The sequence below is a fragment of the Oncorhynchus kisutch genome, linkage group LG14, assembly GCF_002021735.2.
Source record: "Oncorhynchus kisutch isolate 150728-3 linkage group LG14, Okis_V2, whole genome shotgun sequence".
Classification (NCBI taxonomy): Eukaryota; Metazoa; Chordata; class Actinopteri; order Salmoniformes; family Salmonidae; genus Oncorhynchus; species Oncorhynchus kisutch.
This window is the reverse complement of record NC_034187.2, coordinates 53,025,399-53,046,754: the sequence shown is the minus strand read 5'-3', so window position 1 is coordinate 53,046,754 and position 21,356 is coordinate 53,025,399. Positions and strand designations below refer to the sequence as shown.

The 21,356-nt window shown below is 45.8% G+C and overlaps 1 protein-coding gene across 1 annotated transcript in view; it reads left to right on the top strand.

Moving 5' to 3' along the window:
- Positions 1–15,353, top strand: part of LOC109903697 (beta/gamma crystallin domain-containing protein 2) — a 33,110-nt gene extending 17,757 nt beyond the window's left edge. The window contains exons 2-19 of the mRNA XM_020500568.2: positions 535–582; positions 2,119–2,237; positions 5,465–5,678; positions 6,006–6,145; positions 6,865–6,991; positions 7,110–7,145; positions 7,263–7,402; positions 7,550–7,676; positions 11,037–11,179; positions 11,510–11,636; positions 11,859–11,894; positions 12,037–12,149; positions 12,406–12,535; positions 12,867–13,006; positions 13,304–13,427; positions 13,560–13,718; positions 13,988–14,147; positions 14,296–15,353. Coding sequence (XP_020356157.2) covers positions 535–582; positions 2,119–2,237; positions 5,465–5,678; positions 6,006–6,145; positions 6,865–6,991; positions 7,110–7,145; positions 7,263–7,402; positions 7,550–7,676; positions 11,037–11,179; positions 11,510–11,636; positions 11,859–11,894; positions 12,037–12,149; positions 12,406–12,535; positions 12,867–13,006; positions 13,304–13,427; positions 13,560–13,718; positions 13,988–14,147; positions 14,296–14,384 — 2,172 coding nt within the window. The 3' untranslated portion in view covers positions 14,385–15,353. The remainder of the gene's footprint in view (positions 1–534; positions 583–2,118; positions 2,238–5,464; positions 5,679–6,005; positions 6,146–6,864; positions 6,992–7,109; positions 7,146–7,262; positions 7,403–7,549; positions 7,677–11,036; positions 11,180–11,509; positions 11,637–11,858; positions 11,895–12,036; positions 12,150–12,405; positions 12,536–12,866; positions 13,007–13,303; positions 13,428–13,559; positions 13,719–13,987; positions 14,148–14,295) is intronic.
- Positions 15,354–21,356: the final 6,003 nt, after the last annotated feature.

Below are 21,356 nucleotides of genomic sequence, written 5' to 3'. Positions count from 1 at the left end.
CACTGCAAAGGATATTGTTAATTGTGTGGATGCACGCACCACACACACACACACGCACATGCGCACACACACACACACACACACACACAAACAAAGTTTGTTTTTGTCTGTCTCATACATCGTTCCTCTCAAGGTGAAGTTCGTGTTTGCATTCTCATGGGGTAATGGGACATTGGTGGCCTTGTGTGTTAATCAATAATTGCAAAAGGGGGTTGACCAGGGTGGGTGGGGGTTGTGGATTTGACATTTCTGTAGTTTGGGTACTATTGCTGCAGTAGTTTAGATGTTTCGAGGTTTAGTATGTTAACTATTTAGAAGTTAAACATGACATACCGTGGAAAGTCTAGTGATGCACTGTTCCTTTTTGTTTTTCCACTTGACATTTTAGTCATTTAGTAGAAGGTCTTATACAGACCGACTTACAGTTTGCACATTCATCTTAAAAGATAGCTTGGTTAGATAGCTATGTGCTATTTATAGTGGTTTGGTAAAGTAGGAAATGACTAAATAGCTGTTTTCTCTGTGTGTCTGCAGCTCACCAAGGAGAAAGAACATGGAAAGCTCAACCCTCGACCAGGAAAGGTGAGTGACTGTGAAACAACGACAGGAATCACCCATCTCTGTCCCTCATCTATCGTCTTTGTCCTACAGTAAAGGTCAATGTCCCATTGCATCCTTTTTTTTAGATGTAATGAGGGATCTGCTCACCAACCAAGTTGGCCTTATCAAAAAGGGTTTATTTTGCCAGCTGTCTTGACTTGAACTATGGAGGTCTCCAAGGAGCAATAGTAACCACATAACATCCTTAAATATTTTTTTATTTTTATGATGATAATTAAAAGTTCATTAATGGCTTCACACTGTAAAGTACCCCAGAGGGACAGTTGCCAACGTCGAGTAATTTTGGATGAGAAGAGCATGGTAAAGCTGAGGAAATGAGATTAGTATGATTTGTATTCTCATTCACTCAGTCCAACATCGTTCTCTATTTAGGCTGTTGAACATTTGGATATATCAATCAGAGCTATGTGGAAGTGGAAATCACGTCTTCACAAAGAAAGACATTTTCTTTTTTCCAATGCACACTCTGTGGTTTGGAGAATATTACTAAAAGCCCAGTTCATTCACTATAGACCTTGCATAATACAGAGCAGGGGTTCCCAACCTAAGGGTCGCAAACCCCGCATGGGGCTGCCAAAGCTTCCAGAGCTTGACTTGAGAAAAATAAATACACATTTGTGGTGTACTTGATGGGCATGTTTTCGTTTCATCGTTGGTAACAGTTTCAATCTCTTATTATTAGTCATCCATAATGATTTCCACATTGGCAGAAGTTATGTTGGTGCCTTGCCAACGCCATTGTTCTCCTCTCAACAATCCCGCGCTTAAATCAATTACTGTGGTATTTCAACCCTAACAAGTAACACTAGCTGCCTCATTTGCCTATTGCCATCAAGATGGAGATTATGAAGCTAGCTAAATGTCAAGCTTGCTCCTGCATGCAACCAAATTGCTCCTCCAACCAACTGTACCATTCTATCTAAGCTCCGTCATGGCACCTACAGGCTTGCTTGACATTTAGGTCTGACAGGTTCTGATTACAGAGCCTACCTGTGATACACAATAGCATACCTTCCCTGAACTTTCATGTGGTTCACAACACAAAGCAGCGTGTCTAAGTTGCATCTCAGTCTTTTTGCTGTTTGCTGCTTCGATTGATGTTGAAAAGAGATGGATAGAGTTAGCCTGGTCATTAGATCTGTTTGTTCCTTTTAATGCACGGAAAGAAGTGGGGGGAGGGGGGGGGGGGTTTAACAGACATGAGTGAAGGAGTAACCAAAGAATGACATCGTCATTGAAAAGGAAAAGGTGCAACGCTCGCTCACCATTAAAAACGTATCATTTTATTTGAGCAACTATTAAAAGCTTAACGTTTGAGCCTTCATTCCCTTTGATAGTGGCCTTTCATCAGAACCTTTTAACGTACGTCAGATATTGGCTGAAGACGAGCAGAGCTAAGCGTCCATGCTTGGATAGAGGATGGGCCATGGTACATGTACAGTATTAGTGTGCTGTTTAATTTGAGCACCTCTTGCGAAACGGTGCTGTCTTTTCCAGATGTTCATCTTTGACCGACCAGGGATGTGTGGCCAGAGGATGGAGGTGTGGAGTGATGTAGTTGATGCCACACCCTGGCAACTACAGGAAACCATCTCTATCAGGGTTGTCAGAGGAGGGTAAGAGTTCACACACACATACACACACAAAGTGCAATCGTCCCAAAAGACTGAACTCCATGACCCTGGTGGACCACAGATGCTAATCCATAGAATTATGATGAAGATGGTTACAGTAGGATCTCAACCAAATACCTAATAGTAACACACACTATAATCATTTGAATAATTTCTGAGCGGGAATGGATTGTTAATACTAGGAAGAAGAGCGAAGGCATGCAGTCCCAACACCTGCACTGGGTGTGTGTGCACTGGAGAGGGAATGTTCTCAAGTCTCTCACAACCATCCCTTTCTCCGTGCTGCACGGAGGTTCTTAGGCAAATATCCCTCTCCAGAGAGCTCCTATCTGTCTTCCTGTCTCTCTTTCTTGCTATAGTTTGCCTACTCTAAACGGTTGAAATATAAACAGTCTCTCGCCACCTATTACTTGGGCGGCAGGGTAGCCTAGTGGTTAGAGCATTGGACTAGTAACCGTAACCAAAAGGTTGCAAGTTTAAATCCCCGAGCTGACAAGGTACAAAATCTGTCGTTCTGCCCCTAAACAGGCAGTTACCCACTGTTCCTAGGCCGTCATTGAAAATAAGAATTTGTTCTTAACTGACTTGCCTAGTAAAATAAACGTAAAATTTAAAAATTACTGTACACTCTTAGAATAAGGTGCCATCCAGAACCTAAGAGGAGTCTTTGACTTTAGCCCATAGGACAACCGTTTTTGGTTCCAGGTAGAACCCTTTTGTCTTCCATGTAGAACCCTTTCCACAGATGGTTCTACCTGGAACCAAAAAAGGGTTATTCTATGGGGGCGGCCATAGGGTAGCATGGTGTAGGGTAGCATGGTGTCCAAAATGGGTCTGAACATGCTGACTCACCCATCCCTGGGGCTCCAGAACACTAAACAGTGATGTGGTGCAACCCCCTTCTACCGCCAAGCCTCACTGAGACACAGCGGTGAATAATCATTAGGCTGCTTTCATTACCATCACACATCATCTGAAGGGTGACAACTGTCACTTGTTCATTCTGTCTCCATCTCTCTCTTTTTCTGTGTGTGTGAATGTTGACTTTTCAAAACTCTCAGTGTAGAATATGCAGCTAATGAGCCATGGCCGAATTGGCATGACATGATTATTATTTATCACTCGTTTGTGTGTGTGTGAACTTGTGGTTTTGGGAAATCTCAGTGCAGTACAGAACATGTGCCACCGGGTGGTTTGGATTTATATCACTAATACAAATGTTTGACTGAAAGAATTCACTTATTTTGTGTCAACTCTCACTTTTGCAAAATCAAATCAAATTTATTTATTTTCAAATCAAATTTATTTATATAGCCCTTCGTACATCAGCTGATATCTCAAAGTGCTGTACAGAAACCCAGCCTAAAACCCCAAACAGCAAGCAATGCAGGTGTAGAAGCACGGTGAGGAACCAGGCTATGTGGGGTGGCCAGTCCTCTTCTGGCTGTGCCGGGTGGAGATTATAACAGAACATGGCCAAGATGTTCAAATGTTCATAAATGACCAGCATGGTCGAATAATAATAAGGCAGAACAGTTGAAACTGGAGCAGCAGCACAGTCAGGTGGAAGTTGAAACTGGAGCAGCAGCATGGCCAGGTGGACTGGGGACAGCAAGGAGTCATCATGTCAGGTAGTCCTGGGGCATGGTCCTAGGGCTCAGGTCAGTTGAAACTGGAACAGCAGCATGGCCAGGTGGACTGGGGACAGCAAGGAGTCATCATGTCAGGTAGTTCTGGGGGGCATGGTCCTAGGGCTCAGGTCCTCCGAGAGAGAGAAAGAAAGAGAGAAGGAGAGAATTAGAGAACGCACACTTAGATTCACACAGGACACCGAATAGGACAGGAGAAGTACTCCAGATATAACAAACTGACCCCAGCCCCCCGACACATAAACTACTGCAGCATAAATACTGGAGGCTGAGACAGGAGGGGTCAGGAGACACTGTGGCCCCATCCGAGGACACCCCCGGACAGGGCCAAACAGGAAGGATATAACCCCACCCACTTTGCCAAAGCACAGCCCCCACACCACTAGAGGGATATCTTCAACCACCAACTTACCATCCTGAGACAAGGCTGAGTATAGCCCACAAAGATCTCCGCCACGGCACAACCCAAGGGGGGGGCGCCAACCCAGACAGGATGACCACAACAGTGAATCAACCCACTCAGGTGACGCACCCCCTCCAGGGACGGCATGAGAGAGCCCCAGCAAGCCAGTGACTCAGCCCATGTAATAGGGTTAGAGGCAGAGAATCCCAGTGGAAAGAGGGGAACCGGCCAGGCAGAGACAGCAAGGGCGGTTCGTTGCTCCAGAGCCTTTCCGTTCACCTTCCCACTCCTCAAAACTCTCCGTGGGATATGGTTTTGAAAGAATGAGAGGATTTTAGTTCCACGGATAAATTATTAGACTGTATTAGTGATTTAAATACTTGGTTGGCTCACAACTTCCTCCAGCTAAATCAAGATAAGACCGAGATGCTTGTTGTTGGAGCCAAAGCACAGAGAGAGAATCTGGCCGCATGTTTTAATTCACGGGTAATAAAGATAAAACACCAGATAAAAAAAACCTGGGTGTTATTTTAGATTCTGAACTCCATTTCAAATCATACATTAGGAATGTGACCAAAATAGTGTTTTACCACCAACATTTCCAAGGTGCGGCTGTTTTCTCTCTCGGGCTGACACAGAGAGACTCATCCATGCTTTTATTACAAGCAGGCTTGACTACTGTAATGCTCTCCTGTATGGTCTACCCAAGAAAGCCAGGGGCTGAAACTGTGTTTTTTAAACGTTTTAGCTTTGCTTTTCATTTTTAGTCATTCATTTTTTTTCTTTTTTCTTTTTTTCTTCTTCTGTAAAGCACATTGTGTTGCATTCCACGTCTGAAATGTGCTGTATGAATACAGCTTGATTTGATTTGACGAATCCACATCTTGTGAATACTTTCACAACTGGATAGATATTTCTACTTTCACCCTTTCATACCTTGAATAGGGACACCAGTGCCATCCTCAGTGTGCTAGTGTAGAGCTCTACTACTGTGTCCATCATTAGAGCAATGGCCAATCTATTCACCAGTTTGGCCTGTTTAACTCACTTTTAAAATAGGTCACGCATTGTTAAATGAATCTTGTTCAGACCACTGATCCTTACTGTTTATTACCCGGACCTGTTGTTAACCCCCGTCTTTCCATTCCTCTCTTCAGCTGGGTCTTGTACGAGAAGCCCAACTTCAAAGGGGAGAAGATCGCTCTGGACGAGGGGGACATAGAGCTCACCTACCCCTTCGACCCCCCTGAGGAGGTAGAGGGACAACAACCGCAGAATGGAGAGGACAGCCAGAAGGAGGGGGGAGAAGAAGTGGTAGCGGCCAAGCCGGCCAGGAGGTTCATCATAGGATCAGTACGAAGAGTAGTCAGGGTAAGAAGAAGAAGTCACAGATGACCCCTTACTATTATATGATTAGCCCTAACTACTAAAGCCTAGGTTGTGGTTAGAAACATGGCTTTGTGTATTTGGTGGATCAGAAGAATTCCAAAGGCTTTAGGTGAGAGTTGTGTCAGTCTGATTAGGTGTGGTTCAGTGGAACTGCTCGTCTGTTGATAGACTCTGGCACCTTTAAGGATTTCTGCCTCACAACGCCGTCCTCTCTGTTAGAGCCTGTATCCCAATTGCGCTGCTCTGTGAGACTATAGCACCCTCTAGTGTCAAAGTACCATACCTGTCATTTCTGTCTGCCCCCTTCAGGACTACAGTGTGCCAGAGATCAGTCTGTTCCCAGAGGAGAATGCCGAGGGGAAGAAGGTGACCTTCAGAGACACGTCAGAGGACGCCAGGATATTCGGCTTCCCCATCAAAGCCAACTCCATCATCATCAACGCTGGACTGTGAGTAACTGTAGTCAACTCTGCCAACTGCTTTTTAGTAGGCCACGTTGGGCAGGAGGATAAGCATTTCTGAAAGTAAGATGATACAATGTATTATTTGATCAAATAAAGCTTCAAATGTAAATCACTGGGGGAGTAGTGCTAAGCTGACATATGGAATTGTTTTAAGATGGGCAAACTATGGACCATTTGGCTATTTTATTTAGAATTTTAGGACCCCTTTAGGTATAAAAAAAATTGATGGCAAGAAAGACAGTCAAAAAAAATATATCATAAGAAATAAGGATTTGTAGTGTCTGTCCTAAATCAAGGAGATATAAGAAAGCTCAGGAAATATTTGTAGTATTTTTTTACACATATTTAACCCCTTTCTTTTGTGTAGGCACCAAAACTACCTTCATACTTCCAATAATATTTTACATCTGGTTACCTTCAGAAGAGTCCTGTGACACTTGGGGATGAGGTGGATTTGGGAAAAAAAACGATATCTCTATCTTAAACTGACGGATTTTGATGGGGATTTTTTTAATGGAACTTAGATTGACGCACCAGTGCGTCAGTCAACTCTGGGGGTTTAACGTTGTATTGGGTGAAAAGAAGTTGAGCTCCATATTACAGTATATTGACTATTTTATTGGTGTGATAGCAGGGTTTTGGTGAGGTCTGTCTTCTGTAACGATATCTCTGTTCTGATTGGATTGACTCTCTTCTCTCTTCAGATGGCTGGTATATGCTCAGCCTTTCTTCCAGGGCATACCACGTGTTCTGGAGGTGGGGGGGTTCCCCAACCCTGCAGCCTGGGGTGTGGAACAACCTTACGTGGGCTCCGTGCACCCTCTCAAAATCGTAAGATTGTAATAGACATAATGTAGTGACGGACCACAGCTAGAACAATGTACACCCCGTGGAAATAGCTTTAGTATGATGTCCACAAAATGAAATTTCCCTAATGTTTTTATGACAGGGTGAACCAAGAGTGGAGAAACCTGGTGAGCCCAAGGTAAGAATGAACAAACAAACGAATGATTGAAGCTGATACCTCACTGTAAAAGTTATTGGGTAACTTTCCATTGAATCTTACTCAGCCCCCCTTGTGCCTGCTGTTTTGTCTTCCCAGCTGGTGCTCTATGAAAAGCCCTACTTCACTGGGAAGACAAGGACAATCTACACCAACATGAGAGACTTCATGACCAGGAAGGATAGACAGCAGACTGCCTTCATATACAGCCCTGGATCCATCAAAGTACAGGGAGGGTGGTGAGTAGTGTGTGTGTGTGTGTGTGTGTGTGTGTGTGTGTGTGTGTGTGTGTGTGTGTGTGTGTGTGTGTGTGTGTGTGTGTGTGTGTGTGTGTGTGTGTTTGTCTTACTTCCTGCATCTCATCCTCTGTCTCCCTGTACTTCTAGCTGGGTGGGCTATGAGAAGGAGGGTTTCCGAGGCCATCAGTATATGTTGGAGGAGGGAGACTACCATGACTGGAGGGTGTGGGGGGGCTGCGATGCCGAGCTGCGCTCTGTCAGAGTCATTCGAGCGGTGAGTGGGCCATACCATCACGTAACACCCCCATCTCTATCAAGCCCTTGTATCTTGTATCCAGCTGATGCAGGAATGATCATGCCCTAAATGGCATATACACTGAGTATACAAAATATTACAAATGCCTGCTCTTTCCAGGTGGAAAACTATGATTTCTTATTGATGTCACTTGTTAAACCCAGTGTAGATGAAGGGGATGAGCGTAAATAATGAATTTTAAGCCTTGAGACAACTGAGACATGCTATTCAGAGGGTGAGTGGGCAATACATTTTTTTAAGTGCCTTTGAACAGGGCATGGTAGTAGGCGCCAGGCGCACCGGTTTGAGTGTGTCAAGAACTGCAATGCTGCTGGGTTTTTCACGCTCAACTGTTTCCGGTGTGTATATAAATGCTTCCATTGGAACCATTGGAGTCGACACCTTGTAAAGTCCATACCCTGATGAATTGAAGCTGTTCCAAGAGCAAAAGGAGATGAAACGTAATATTTGGAAGGTGTTCCTAATGTTTGGTATACTCAGGGGAAATCATATATACAGGTACTGTCACGGGTGTCGTTGGAAGTAGACCAAAGCGCAGTGTGGTGAGCGTACATTTTCTTTTTATTTGAATAATGTCGCCAACAAAAACAATACAAAACGACGTGAAGCTTAACAGGCCATTAGTGCCACTAGCAAAGATAACTACCCACCCTGAAAGGAGGGGAAAAGGGCTACCCAAGTATAATTCCCAATCAGAGACAACGATAGACAGCTGTCCCTGATTGAGAACCATACCCGGCCAACACATAGAAACACAAATCATAGAAATAAAGGACATAGAATGCCCACCCAAATCACACCCTGACCAAACCAAAAAGAGACATAAAAAAAAGCTCTCTAAGGTCAGGGCGTGACAGGTACAGTTGAAGTCGGAAGTTTACATACCTTAGCCAAATAGATTTCAAATCAGTTTTTCACAATTCCTGACATTTAATCCTAGTCAAAATTCCCTGTCTTAGGTCAGTTAGGATCACCAGTTTATTTTAAGAATGTGAAATGTCAGAATAATAGTAGAGTGATTTATTTCAGCTTTTATTACTTTCATCACATTTCCAGTGGGTCAGAAGTTTACATACACTCAATTAGTATTTGGTAGCATTGTCTTTAAATTGTTTAACTTACTGTCAAACGTTTCGGGTAGCCTTCCACAAGCCTCCCACAATAAGTTGGGTGAATTTTGGCCCATTCCTCCTGACAGAGCTGGTGTAACTGAGTCAGGTGTGTAGGCCTCCTTGCTCTCTCACACTTTTTCAGATCTGCCCACACATTTTCTATAGGATTGAGGTCAGAGCTTTGTGATGACCACTCCAATACCTTGACTTTGTTGTCCTTAAACCGTTTTGCTACGACTTTGGAAGTATGTTTGGGGTCATTGTCCATTTGGAAGACCCATTTGCGGTCAAGCTTTAACTTCCTGACTGTTGTCTTGAGATGTTGCTTCAATATATCCACATAATTTTCCTGCCTCATGATGCAATCTATTTTGTGACGTGCACCAGTCCCTCCTGCAGCAAAGCACCCCCACAACATGATGCTGCCACCCCCGTGCTTCACGGTTGGGTGAAATAATATACCTGTAAACAATTGTTGGAAATATTACTTGTGTCATGCGCAAAGTAGATGTCCTCACCGACTTGCCAAAACTATAGTTTGTTAACAAGAAATGTGTGGAGAAGTTGAAAAACTAGTTTTAATGACTCCAACCTAAGTCTATGTATACTTCCGACTTCAACTGTAGCTGCCAAAATAAAGCCAACATCCAATATAAAGTGTCTGTATAGACTATTGGGCCACCACGAGCCAGAACAGCTTCAATGCGCCATGGCATAGATCCTACAAGTGTCTGGAACTCTGTTGGAGGGATTGCGGTGGTAAACGCTGTCTCAGGCGACAATTCAGAATCTCCCTACTCTTCAATTGGGTTGAGATCTGGTGACGGTGACATCCGTGGCACAGGGGCTGTATTAGCTTTCAGAAATCTGCATTTTCGTAACGCAGACCATCCAAAGAATCGGTGTTTTAAACCATTTCACCTGCGTTTCATATTGAAAGTCAGTGCTTTTTGGCTGAGTGACAATGGGCGTACAACACCAAATACATTAGTGCAACACCAAATACATTAGTGCAACACCAAATACATTAGTGCAACACCAAATACATTAGTGCAACACCAAATACATTAGTGCAACACCAAATACATTAGTGCAACACCAAATACATTAGTGCAACACCAAATACATTAGTGCAACACCAAATACATTAGTGCAACACCAAATACATTAGTGCAACACCAAATACATTAGTGCAACACCAAATACATTAGTGCAACACGTTGGGCAGAAAATGGTTTTCATCAGATGACAGCGAAAGTGCAACACTGTTTGGCCAGCAGCCACACATAAGTAAGTTAAATTACAATGAAAATGCAAGGTATTTTTTTCAACAACAAAAAAACTATGAATGGCCATCATATTTCTAATGTTTATCATAGAAAGGATGTAGCCAGCTACATTTCCTAATGCTTTGACGTTAAAGCGTTTTAACTCGCTACCGGAGGAAAACTACGCCTGAGGAAAGTACCGTGGAAAAGTAGCCTGCATATCACTCGGAGCAATGTCTAGTGATCCAATGGAATATATAGTGGAGAAGTGCGACTAAAGTACGATAATAGCCCTTTAACATTCAGGATTTGGAGGGAAGCCTGACTGAAGCCGAGCAGAATTTACAATAAAAAGCATTTCATTTTTTTCTCCATTTCATCTTTCCTTTTCTCTATGAAAAACGCAAACGCGATCCCTGTGGCATGTGGTTTACATCGTTTTCATGTTCATCAAACGGTTCAACCATTGACCACTCGTGCTCTTGGATGGGGGCGCATTGTCATCCTATAGGGGCATAGCCGTGGTAGTCAAAATAATGGCCTGCCCAGCATTTTTCTACATGACCCTAAGCATGACGGGATACTAATTGCTTAATTAACTCAGGAACCACACCTGGGAGGAAACACCTGCTTTCAATACACGTTGTATCCCTCGGACATTTACTCAAGTGTTTCTGTGTTTCCTGTTACATTTAATACATGCAGATGACCTCGGCAAAGGGACGAGGGCGCCAGGCGTCAAACGTATTTCTCCTTTTGAAATACGTTTGACCAGAAATGGAACTAAAGGTAGCGTCTTTAAGGGCAGTGGCACACAGTAGCTGTCCCCATACCTGTTTAAGTTAAGTTTCGGATGGAGCTGATCCTAGATCTGTGCCTAAAGACGACCCCTACCCGGAGCCACAGTATGTGACCTCTGACCACTCTGTCCCCTGTAGGACCTGACCGAGCCCATGTTGGTGTTGTATGAGCAGCCCGACGTGGAGCAGGACAACACCTTTGAGGTGACCGAGGCCATTCCCGACGTGGAGCTGTTTGGCTTCCGCACCACCACGCGCTCCATCCACGTCGTCAGTGGAGCGTGAGTACAAATGCTTGTGACAAGCAGCGTTGTAGTCCAACATGGGTGTAATCTAGTGTCGAACAGTAATGACTGATATCATTTTAACTGTGACAAGAGGCCTGATAAGATAGTAAGAACATGATCATAACTACAGCCAATGTACAGTAGATATGGCTCTGATAATAACTTGATACTGGCTGATACATTGATGAGAACATGATCATATTTGACAATACCTTTATAGATATAACACATTAAACATAAGTTCTCTCCAACGGGGAATAAAGGATGTTTCGGAGTATTAGTGGAGGTTTGACGCTAAGTGGCCACTGTTGTCTCCTCCTCCAGATGGATCGCCTACTCTCACGTGGACTTCTCTGGTGACCAGTATATCCTGGAGAAAGGTTTCTACAGTAACTCTGCTGACTGGGGCTCTTCAGACAACCGCATCTGCTCTGTCCAGCCCATCTTACAGGCGAGTAGGTCGTCTAGAGACGCTTTTCTACGGAGTTGACAGTGGAGAGACGGAAACAAGCAGGCAAATGAACTGAAAGAAGAACACACACACACACTGTTTAGATGCTCCTTTAATGTTAATATTGAAACGTATTCATCGCTGAGGAAAATTTGAAGGGATTGCTGATGTCAGACATCGGGATGTTTACTCGGTGCACCCGGTTCTCTTGTCTGTTTTCAGGCTCCAAGTGAAAACCAGGGCAGCGTCAGAAGTGAGGTGAGACATCTTGTAGTATCGTGCGTGTATATCCTTCTGCAGTCACGCTCTTCTCTTTTCACACTTCACTTGTACTATGTACTACAGTAAATGTGACTGATTTGAACTCTCTTTCTTCCCTCGCTGCCCCTGTCTGTCTCAGGTGATGTTGTATACAGAGCCAGATTTCGAGGGGGAATGCCATGTGTGTGACAAGAACCAGGAGTCCCTCTCTGACAAGCTCATCGCCAAGTCCTGCAGAGTGGTGGGGGGAAGGTGGGACAGAACCAACATGCACAATATATATATATTCACACACACACACACCAAGTGTAGGGAAATGTATAATTAGGAGAGATGGAAGTATACACAGGCTTAGTGGAGCTGTAGAGGGATGGTATGGAGTACTGCAGAACCTAGAGATGAGCCAGCATATAATTATTACAATTAAAGGGGAGTTCACTGTACTGACGAGTGTGTGGCGTTAGTAAATTAGTTTTAAATGGGTTTTGCGTGTTCCTCTACGTTTCAGTTGGGTGGTGTACGAGGGCCGTGAGTATTCAGGGAACCTGTACATCCTGTCAGAAGGAGACTACCCCAACTTCACCAGCATGGGCTGTCCTCCGAACTGTGTCATACGCTCGCTGAAGACTATCCCGCTGGTAAGACCAATCCTCATATACTGGTCACACTCATATAGACTGGCTTTTTCACTGTCAAATTTTCCTTCTCTTTTTCTGTCTGTCTCTCACTCTATAGCTTTCTCTGTTATATTTTCAATCACTTAATGAATCAATTTTGTTTTATTTAGCTTAACGCCCTATAGCCGTCTCTCTTCCCCATACCATTACTCCTCCCAACCCCATACTCTGACCCACTGTAACACTGCTGCGTGCGTGCGTGCGTTCATACAGGAGAGGTTGGAAGAAAAACAGAACACACATTTCCATCCCATATGGACTAATAAAGTATATCTTAACACTGTTTCCCCAGGTGTTCTCAGTGCCCTCCGTCTCGCTGTTTGGTCTGGAGTGTTTGGAGGGCAGGGAGATCACAGTGGACACAGAGGTGGTCAATATGCTGGAGGAGGGCTACAACAACCATCTACTCTCTGTCAGAGTCAACCGAGGCTGGTGAGTGTGTTTAAGTGTGTGCGTAAGGGTATGCGTGTTTAAATGTGTGTGTGTGTGTTTCTGAGTGTTGATATTACGTGCTCTTGTGTTTCTGACCTGACAAAGATCCGTTCCAGATGGAAACATTGTCAATAAAGCGGTGAATTGGGAGCTTTAACAGTGTGCAGGTCTATTTGTTCTGTACTAGTACTCTTTATTAGCCCAGAACCTATGTTTTTAAAGATGTGCATATGACCACACACTTTCCTCTTGTGTCCCTCCCTCTCTCTCCCTATACCTCACTTGCTCTCTTTGCAGCTGGGTGATGTGTGAGCACAGTAACTACAGGGGGCGACAGTTCCTATTAGAACCCATTGAAATCACCAACTGGCCCAAATTCAGTCAGCTTCTCACCATTGGCTCAATGTACCCAGTACGGCAGGTTAGAATCCCTATTGACTTTATTCACTTTGTTTGGGTTGGTTTATAATACTATACTTCTACCCAATTCATGTTTCCTCTTTTTATTTACATGTACTCATATATATTATTTACGTGTGCCCATTTCCTGCAGAGGCGGCACTTCTTCCGCATCAAAAGCAAAGAGCGAGGTCACTTCCTGTCCATCCAGGGTGGCGTAGAGGAAATGAAGTCTGGACGCGTGGTGGTGACCGAGCAGGTGGAGGGCATGAGCGACATCTGGTTCTACCAGGAAGGCCTCATCAAGAACAAGGTATTGCTCACTAGGAATAAAGTTCCTCAACTTTTTCATTCTCATGATCATTTTCTTTCACCTTACTGAGGAACCCCTGAGACTCCCCCTCGGACCCCATGAGTTAACACATACATACATTGACAGCCCTAAAATGTTGACAATCTTTTTTAAAAAATTTTATATCGAGCATTTTTACATTTATTTCACACTATTTATCGCCTAGATGTTTTGCTAGTTGAGCACGCCAGATTTCTCAATGACTTATGTCTCTTGCTCTCGTTCTCTAGTTAGCTCCTACTATGAGCCTGCAGGTAATGGGGAACGTGGAGGCGGGGGCGAAGGTGGTGCTGTGGTCAGAGACCCGGCAGCCAGTCCAGACCTGGTCAGCCCAGATGAGAGGCACCATCCCCAGCCTCACCTTTCCTGGCATGGTGTTGGACATCAAGGGTGAGACACTAGTCTAATTTTAGGAGTAAAATTATAGGAACTACACATACATGATACTATGACCACTCAGCTCCTATTGGGTAAGTGTTTGGGGTAATACCCCCCCCCCCAGCATACAATAAATTGATGATAAAATTGTATCTCTCAGGTGGCAAGCAGTACGACAGAGACCATGTGGTGATTTTACCAGAGAGTGAGGAGAGGCCTTGCCAACAGTGGGAGCTGGAGCTGCTGTAAACCTTCCAATAACCTTCCCTCAACCCACACCCTTCACCCGCTCCTCCAATACAATACATTCCAATATCGACCAACCCCTCAGAACTTCTGCTCTTCAGTCTGTGGAGACGGACATTAGGAATCACCGCAGACTGAACCTTGTGTCATCATGGTCAGGCACTCTCAAGAGGATCCCAGAACATCTTCTTTACAGTTAAAGGGTTTCTTTCATTTCGTGAAGAATCATATGAGGGTTATAATATTTTTGCCTGAATGTGAGGACAGCAGCATACGAATGAGTCATCTAACAACCAGTACCTTTGGATTTGGCCAACTGGAGAGGATGGGAAGGGTAGTGCTTCTTTTCCCCTCCCTTAAATGTGTGTATTTAGATGATTCTATTTACAGACAATCTACCCTCTCAGATTCTTCCTTGACTTCGATGGTATGATCCGGCTTAGCACACACAGTAGTGGACAGAACCATTCACTTGAACCCACTAATGATTATTGGGAAGGTCAAGTTCCATCTACCATATGATACATCATCTGTGGCTACAAGCAGTGTATTTAAGAGGGTTTCATAAAGGAAGCCAAATCTATGCACATTCTTTTCTGAATTGGCTTAGTTCAACATTTTGTTTGACTATGTAATTTACTACCTTTTGGGAAACTATTGGATGGGAAGTGTGTTCTTTAGGCAGTATAATGCATACAATAAGGTATGATGCAGTGCAATGACTCTGTGGGATTTTATGCAGTTCCTCTCTAATGCTACAGTGTGTTCTTCTATTTCACGATGGTCTATCTATTTTCATAGATATGAATCATACATTGCCAAACACTGTCAAGATACAGGTTACTTTCTAATTTTTTTAATATTTAACACCAAATGCCTTGCACCTCAATGCATTATTCTTTGATACCAAAAATAGAATGTGAAAAGAAATGAGTGGTTTTAAAATATTAAATAAAACTATCAAAAATGAAACTGTTGTTCAAATGTCTGGTCTTGTCTTCAATTGTAGCTAAGTTACTGTTGTGTATTCCTTGGAGAAAGACATTCTGGGACATCATGGGCTTTCACATGTTATTATAATGCAGACAGTGGTACTGTCTGACTATCATCTAGTTTGGCTATCAGGATTCACCACAGACATATTCTGGAAACACTGAGCAAGCTGTCCCAAACACCATGGTGATGTGTGTACAGGATACAGGACTTGTAAGAGTGAGACAAGACAACTGATAGTATAGTGTGGCCTACTCTGTACAGAACATACTATGCGTATGTACATACAAGTAGCTCAAAGTTAAATACAGTATCAGTCACAAGTTTGGACACATCTACTCATTCAAGGGGTTTTCTTTATTTGTACTATTTTCTACATGGTAGAATAATAATGAAGACATCATAACTATGAAATAACACATATGGAATCATGTAGTAACCAAAAAAGTGTTGAACAAATCTAAATATATTTTATATTTGAGATTCTTCAAATAGCCACCCTTTGCCCTGATGACAGCTTTGCACACTATTGGCATTCTCTCAACCAGTTTCACCTAGAATGCTTTTCCAACAGTCATGAAGGAGTTCCTGCCTATGCTGAGCACTTGTTGGCTGCTTTTCCTTCACTCTGCGGTCCAACTCGTTTTGTTGAGGTCGGGATTATGGAGGCCAGGTCATCTGATGCAGCACTCCATCACTCTCCTTCTTGGTAAAATACAGCCTGGAGGTGTGTTGGGTCATTGTTCTGTTGAAAAATAAATGATAGTCCCACTAACCTCAAACCATATGGGATGGCGTATTACTGCAGAATGCTGTGGTAGCCATGCTGGTTAAGTGTGCCTTGAATTCTAAATCAATTCCAGACAGTTTCACCAGCCCCTCCGGCGAGGGGCCACAGTCCGGAACCTCCGGCGACGGGCCACAGTCCGGAACCTCTGGCGACGGGCCACAGTCCGGAACCTCCGGCAACGGTCCACAGTCCGGGATCTCTAGCGACAGTCCCCAGTCCGGGGTCTCCAGCAACAGTCCCCAGTCCAGGGTCTCCAGCGACGGTCTCCAGTCCGAGATCTCTAGCGACAGTCCCCAGTCCGGGGTCTCCAGCGACGATCCCCAGTCCGGGATCTCCAGCGACTGTCCCCAGTCCGGGGTCTCCAGCGACTGTCCCCAGTCCGGGGTCTCCAGCGACTGTCCCCAGTCCGGGGTCAGTGATACAAGAGCGGACTCAGTGTAAAGGGGGGCGGTGTCCAGAACCAGAGCCGCCACCGAGGTTCGATGCCCACCCAGACCCTCCCATATAGGTTTAGGTTTGCGGCCGGGAGTCCGCACCTTTGGGGGGGGGGGCGGCACTGTCACGCCCTGACCTTAGTTATCTTTGGGGGGGGGGGGGGGGGGGTAGGTAGCATTATATAGTTTCACGTTCCGTTTGTTGTTTTGTATTCATTAGTTATTTCATGTATCGTCATTATTCTCATTAAATATCATGATTAACCACCACGCTGCATTTCGGTCCGACTCTCCTTCAACAAACGAAGAACGCCGTTACAGAATCACCCAACACATACGGACCGAGCAGCGTGTTAACAGGCAGCAGCGAAAGGAGGACGTTATGGACAGCAATGGCACGGAGTCCTGAGGTCCTGAGGTGCGTGTTAGTCGGCTGGTGAAGTTGGTGCCAGCCTCACGCACCAGGCCTCCTGTGCACATCCCTAGCCTTGCACGTCCTGTGCCAACACTACTCTCAAGATCTCCAGTACGCCTTCACGGTCTAGCCCATCCTGTGCCACCTCCACACTCCAGCCCTCCGGTAGCAGCTCCCCGCACCAGGCTTCCTGTGCGTGTCCTCGATCCAGTACCACCAGTTCCAGCACCACGCATCAGGCCTACAGTGCGCCTCGCCTCTCCTGCGCTGCCGGAGTCTCTCGCCTGTTCAGCGCAGCCAGCGCTTTTCTCCTCTCCTGCGCTGCTGGAGTCTCCCGCCTGTTTAGCGCAGCTAGAGCCTTTCTCCTCTCCTGCGCTGCCGGAGTCTCCCGCCTGTTCAGCGCAGCCAGCGCTTTTCTCCTCTCCTGCGCTGCTGGAGTCTCCCGCCTGTTTAGCGCAGCCAGCGCTTTTCTCCTCTCCTGCGCTGCTGGAGTCTCCCGCCTGTTTAGCGCAGCCAGAGCCTTTCTCCTCTACAGCGCTGCCGGAGTCTCCCGCCTGTTCAGCGCAGCCAGCGCTTTTCTCCTCTCCTGCGCTGCCAGAGTCTCCCGCCTGTTCAGCGCAGCCAGCGCTTTTCTCCTCTCCTGCGCTGCTGGAGTCTCCCGCCTGTTTAGCGCAGCCAGAGCCTTTCTCCTCTACAGCGCTGCCGGAGTCTCCCGCCTGTTTAGCGCAGACAGAGCTGCCAGCCTGCAGGGAGCAGCCAGAGATGTCAGTCTGCATGGAGCAGCTGGAGCTGCCAGCCTGCATGGAGCAGCCTGAGCTGTCAGTCTGCATGGAGCAGCCTGAGCTGTCAGTCTGCATGGAGCAGCCAGAGCTGTCAGTCTGTATGGAGCAGCCAGAGCTGTCAGTCTGCATGGAGCAGCCAGAGATGTCAGTCTGCATGGAGCAGCCAGAGCTGTCAGTCTGCATGGAGCAGCCAGCGCTGTCAGTCTGCATGGAGCAGCCAGAGCTGTCAGTCTGCATGGAGCAGCCAGAGAATGTCAGTCTGCATGGAGCAGCCAGAGCTGTCAGTCTACATGAAGCAGCCCGAGCTGCCAGTCTGTATGAAACAGCCAGTCTACATGGAGCAGCCAGAGCTGTCAGTCTGCATGAAGCAGCCAGAGATGTCAGTCTGCATAGAGCAGCCAGAGCTGCCAGTCTGCAAGGAGCTGCCAGTCTGCAAGGAGCTGCCAGTCTGCAAGGAGCTGTCAGTCTGCAAAGAGCCGCCAGTCTGCCCAGCGCCGCCAGTCTGCCCAGCATCGCCAGTCTGCCCAGCGCCGCCAGTCTGCCCAGCGTCGCCAGTCTGCACAGCGCCGCCAGTCTGCCCAGCGTCGCCAGGATCTGCCAGTCGGCCAGGATCCGCCAGTCAGCCAGGATCCACCAGTCAGCCAGGATCCACCAGTCTTCCAGGATCCGCCAGAAGTGCCAGTCAGCCAGGATCCGCCAGAAGTGCCAGTCGGCCAGGATCCGCCAGTAGTGCCAGTCGGCCAGGATCTGCCAGTCGGCCAGGATCTGCCAGTCGGCTAGGATCTGCAAGTCGACCAGGATCCGCCAGTCAGCCAGGATTCGCCAGTCAGCCAGGATCCACCAGTCAGCCAGACTCTGCCAGATCTGCCAGTCAACCAGACTCTTCCAGATCTGCCAGTCAACCAGACTCTTCCAGATCTGCCAGTCAACCAGACTCTTCCAGATCTGCCAGTCAACCAGATTCTTCCAGATCTGCCAGTCAACCAGATTCTTCCAGATCTGCTAGTCAACCAGAATCTTCCAGATCTGCTAGTCAACCAGAATCTTCCAGATCTGCTAGTCAACCTGAATCTTCCAGATCCGCCAGCCAGCCAGGATCTACCGGAGCCTACTACCTACCTGAGCTTCATCTCAGTGCTGGGCTTCCTCTCAGTGCTGGGCTTCCTCTCAGTGCTGAGCTTCCTCTCAGTACTGGGCTTCCCCTCAGTCCCGAGCTGCCCCTCAGTCCCGAGCTGCCCCTCAGTCCCGAGCTGCCCCTCAGTCCCGAGCTGTCCCTCAGTCCCGAGATGCCCCTCAGTCACGAGCTGCTCCTCAGTTCTGTGGGGTTCTGGGTGGGGACTATTAAGCCATGGTCGGCGGCGAGGGTGGATTATCCCAGGACGCGAAGGGGAGGAACTAGGACATTAATGGAGTGGGGTCCACGTCCCGAGCCGGAACCGCCACCATGGACAGACGCCCACCCGGACCCTCCCTATGGTTTTGAGGTGCGTCCGGGAGTCCGCACCTTAGGGGGGGGGGGGTTCTGTCACGCCTTGGTCATTGTATTTTGTGTTTTCGTTATATATTTGGTCAGGCCAGGGTGTGACAGGGGTTTATGTTATTGTATTTCGTATTGGGGTTTGTAGTATTTGGGATCGCGGCTGATTAGGGGTGTTGTTAGGCTTGGCTGCCTGAGGCGGTTCTCAATCAGGAGTCAGGTGATTCACGTTGTCTCTGATTGGGAACCGTATTTAGGTAGCCTGAGTTCGCTTTGTATTTCGTGGGTGATTGTTCCTGTCTCTGTGTAGTGTTCACCAGATAGGCTGTATTAGGTTTCACGTTCCGTTTGTTGTTTTGTATTCATTAGTTATTTCATGTATCGTCATTATTTTCATTAAATATCATGATTAACCACCACGCTGCATTTCGGTCCGACTCTCCTTCAACAAACGAAGAACGCCGTTACAGTCTACAGCTGCTGTTTACGAAGAATGTAACTAATAAAATGTGATTTGATGATTTGTTTTGACCAGTGGCAACAAACACCGCCATTTACACCCCTTAGCCGCAACCTTGTCCACCAACTCCTCCCAGTTTCACTCCTGAAACTCTTAGATCCCCAAGAAAACCCCTAGGTGTACTTTCAGACAACTTTTACTTTTACTTCAATACATTCCTAAAGACAATAATGTACTTTTTACTCCGTACATTTTCCCTGACACCCAAAAGTCCATTTTGAATGCTTAGCAGGACAGGAAAAATTGCCTCTGATCTGACGGACTCACTAAACTTAATCATGTCTGAAAGTTTTTTTTTTTACTAGAAAATCGTGCTACTCATTTGCATATTATAAAGAATTAGAAATTATTTATACTTTTACTGTTGATACTTAAGTATATGTAAAAACAAATACTTTTAGACTTTTACTCAAGTAGTATTTTACTGGGAGACTTTCACTTTTACTTGACTCATTTTATATGAAGGTATCTTTACTTTTACTCAAGTATGACAATTGGGTACTTTTTCTACCACTGGGAACGTCTTCCCTACTCTGCCCCACTGAAGTCGAGACATCCTGTTCTGGCCCATCTCCCCATAATCAACCTCTCACTCCTTTCCCAGTTCACATCAAACAATATCAAACCCTGCTAACCTCCTCCACATCTCCCTCCCTCTTGACACTATCACATCAGCAGCAGCATCCAACACTGAAACCGACTCCCCACCAGCTGCCCCCGGAACTGACATTCCCTGCAGCCTCTCCCTCAGCCTACATAGCAGTGGTTATATGGCTAGACAGTAGAGCTAACCCGAGAGTGGACACCCCTGCCTAATCCCTCTCCTAACTGGGACTGGCCAGCTCAGCCCAGAGTACAATAGCTTGACCCATGATCTTAAACCTGCTACCCAGGTCAAAAGCTTTCATGGCCCTAAACAGATCGGTATGATACTATCAAAAGCGTTTGCTTGATCTATAGAAATGAGTCCAAGATCCTGATCATACATCCTAGTGATGTCTATTAGAAAGAGAGAGAAACAGAGAGAGAGAGAGGGAGAAGCGGAGAGAGAGAGAAATGGAGAGAGAGATAAACAGAGAGATAAACAGAGAGAGAGAGAAACAGAGAGAGATTAACAGAGAGAGAGAAACAGAGAGAGAGAAAAACAGAGCGAAAGAGAAACAGAGAGAAACAGACAGAGAGAGAGAGCGAGAGAGAGAGAAAAGGAGAGAGTGAGATAAATAGAGAGAGAGAGAGAGAGAAATGGGGAGAGAGAGAGAGAATTGGAGAGAGAGAATAACAGAGAGAGAGAGCATGGAACATTGAATGCACACTGTAAATTTAGAGATGAGTAACATACAGTATTTAAAATGAAAAAGTCAAATACCTGTAATCTACTGTGATATGTTCTAATCAAGTAATCACCAATGTACTCAGAGGCCAAGTAATGTCCTGTCGTTACTCATCCTGGCCTTACTCAATTTAAACTTTAGTCTCTCTCCCCTCCCTGACAGAAAACCTCTTCACTGGAGCCTTGTCATAAGACATCACTAAGATGTAGCATTATTAGAATAACCTCTGTGTA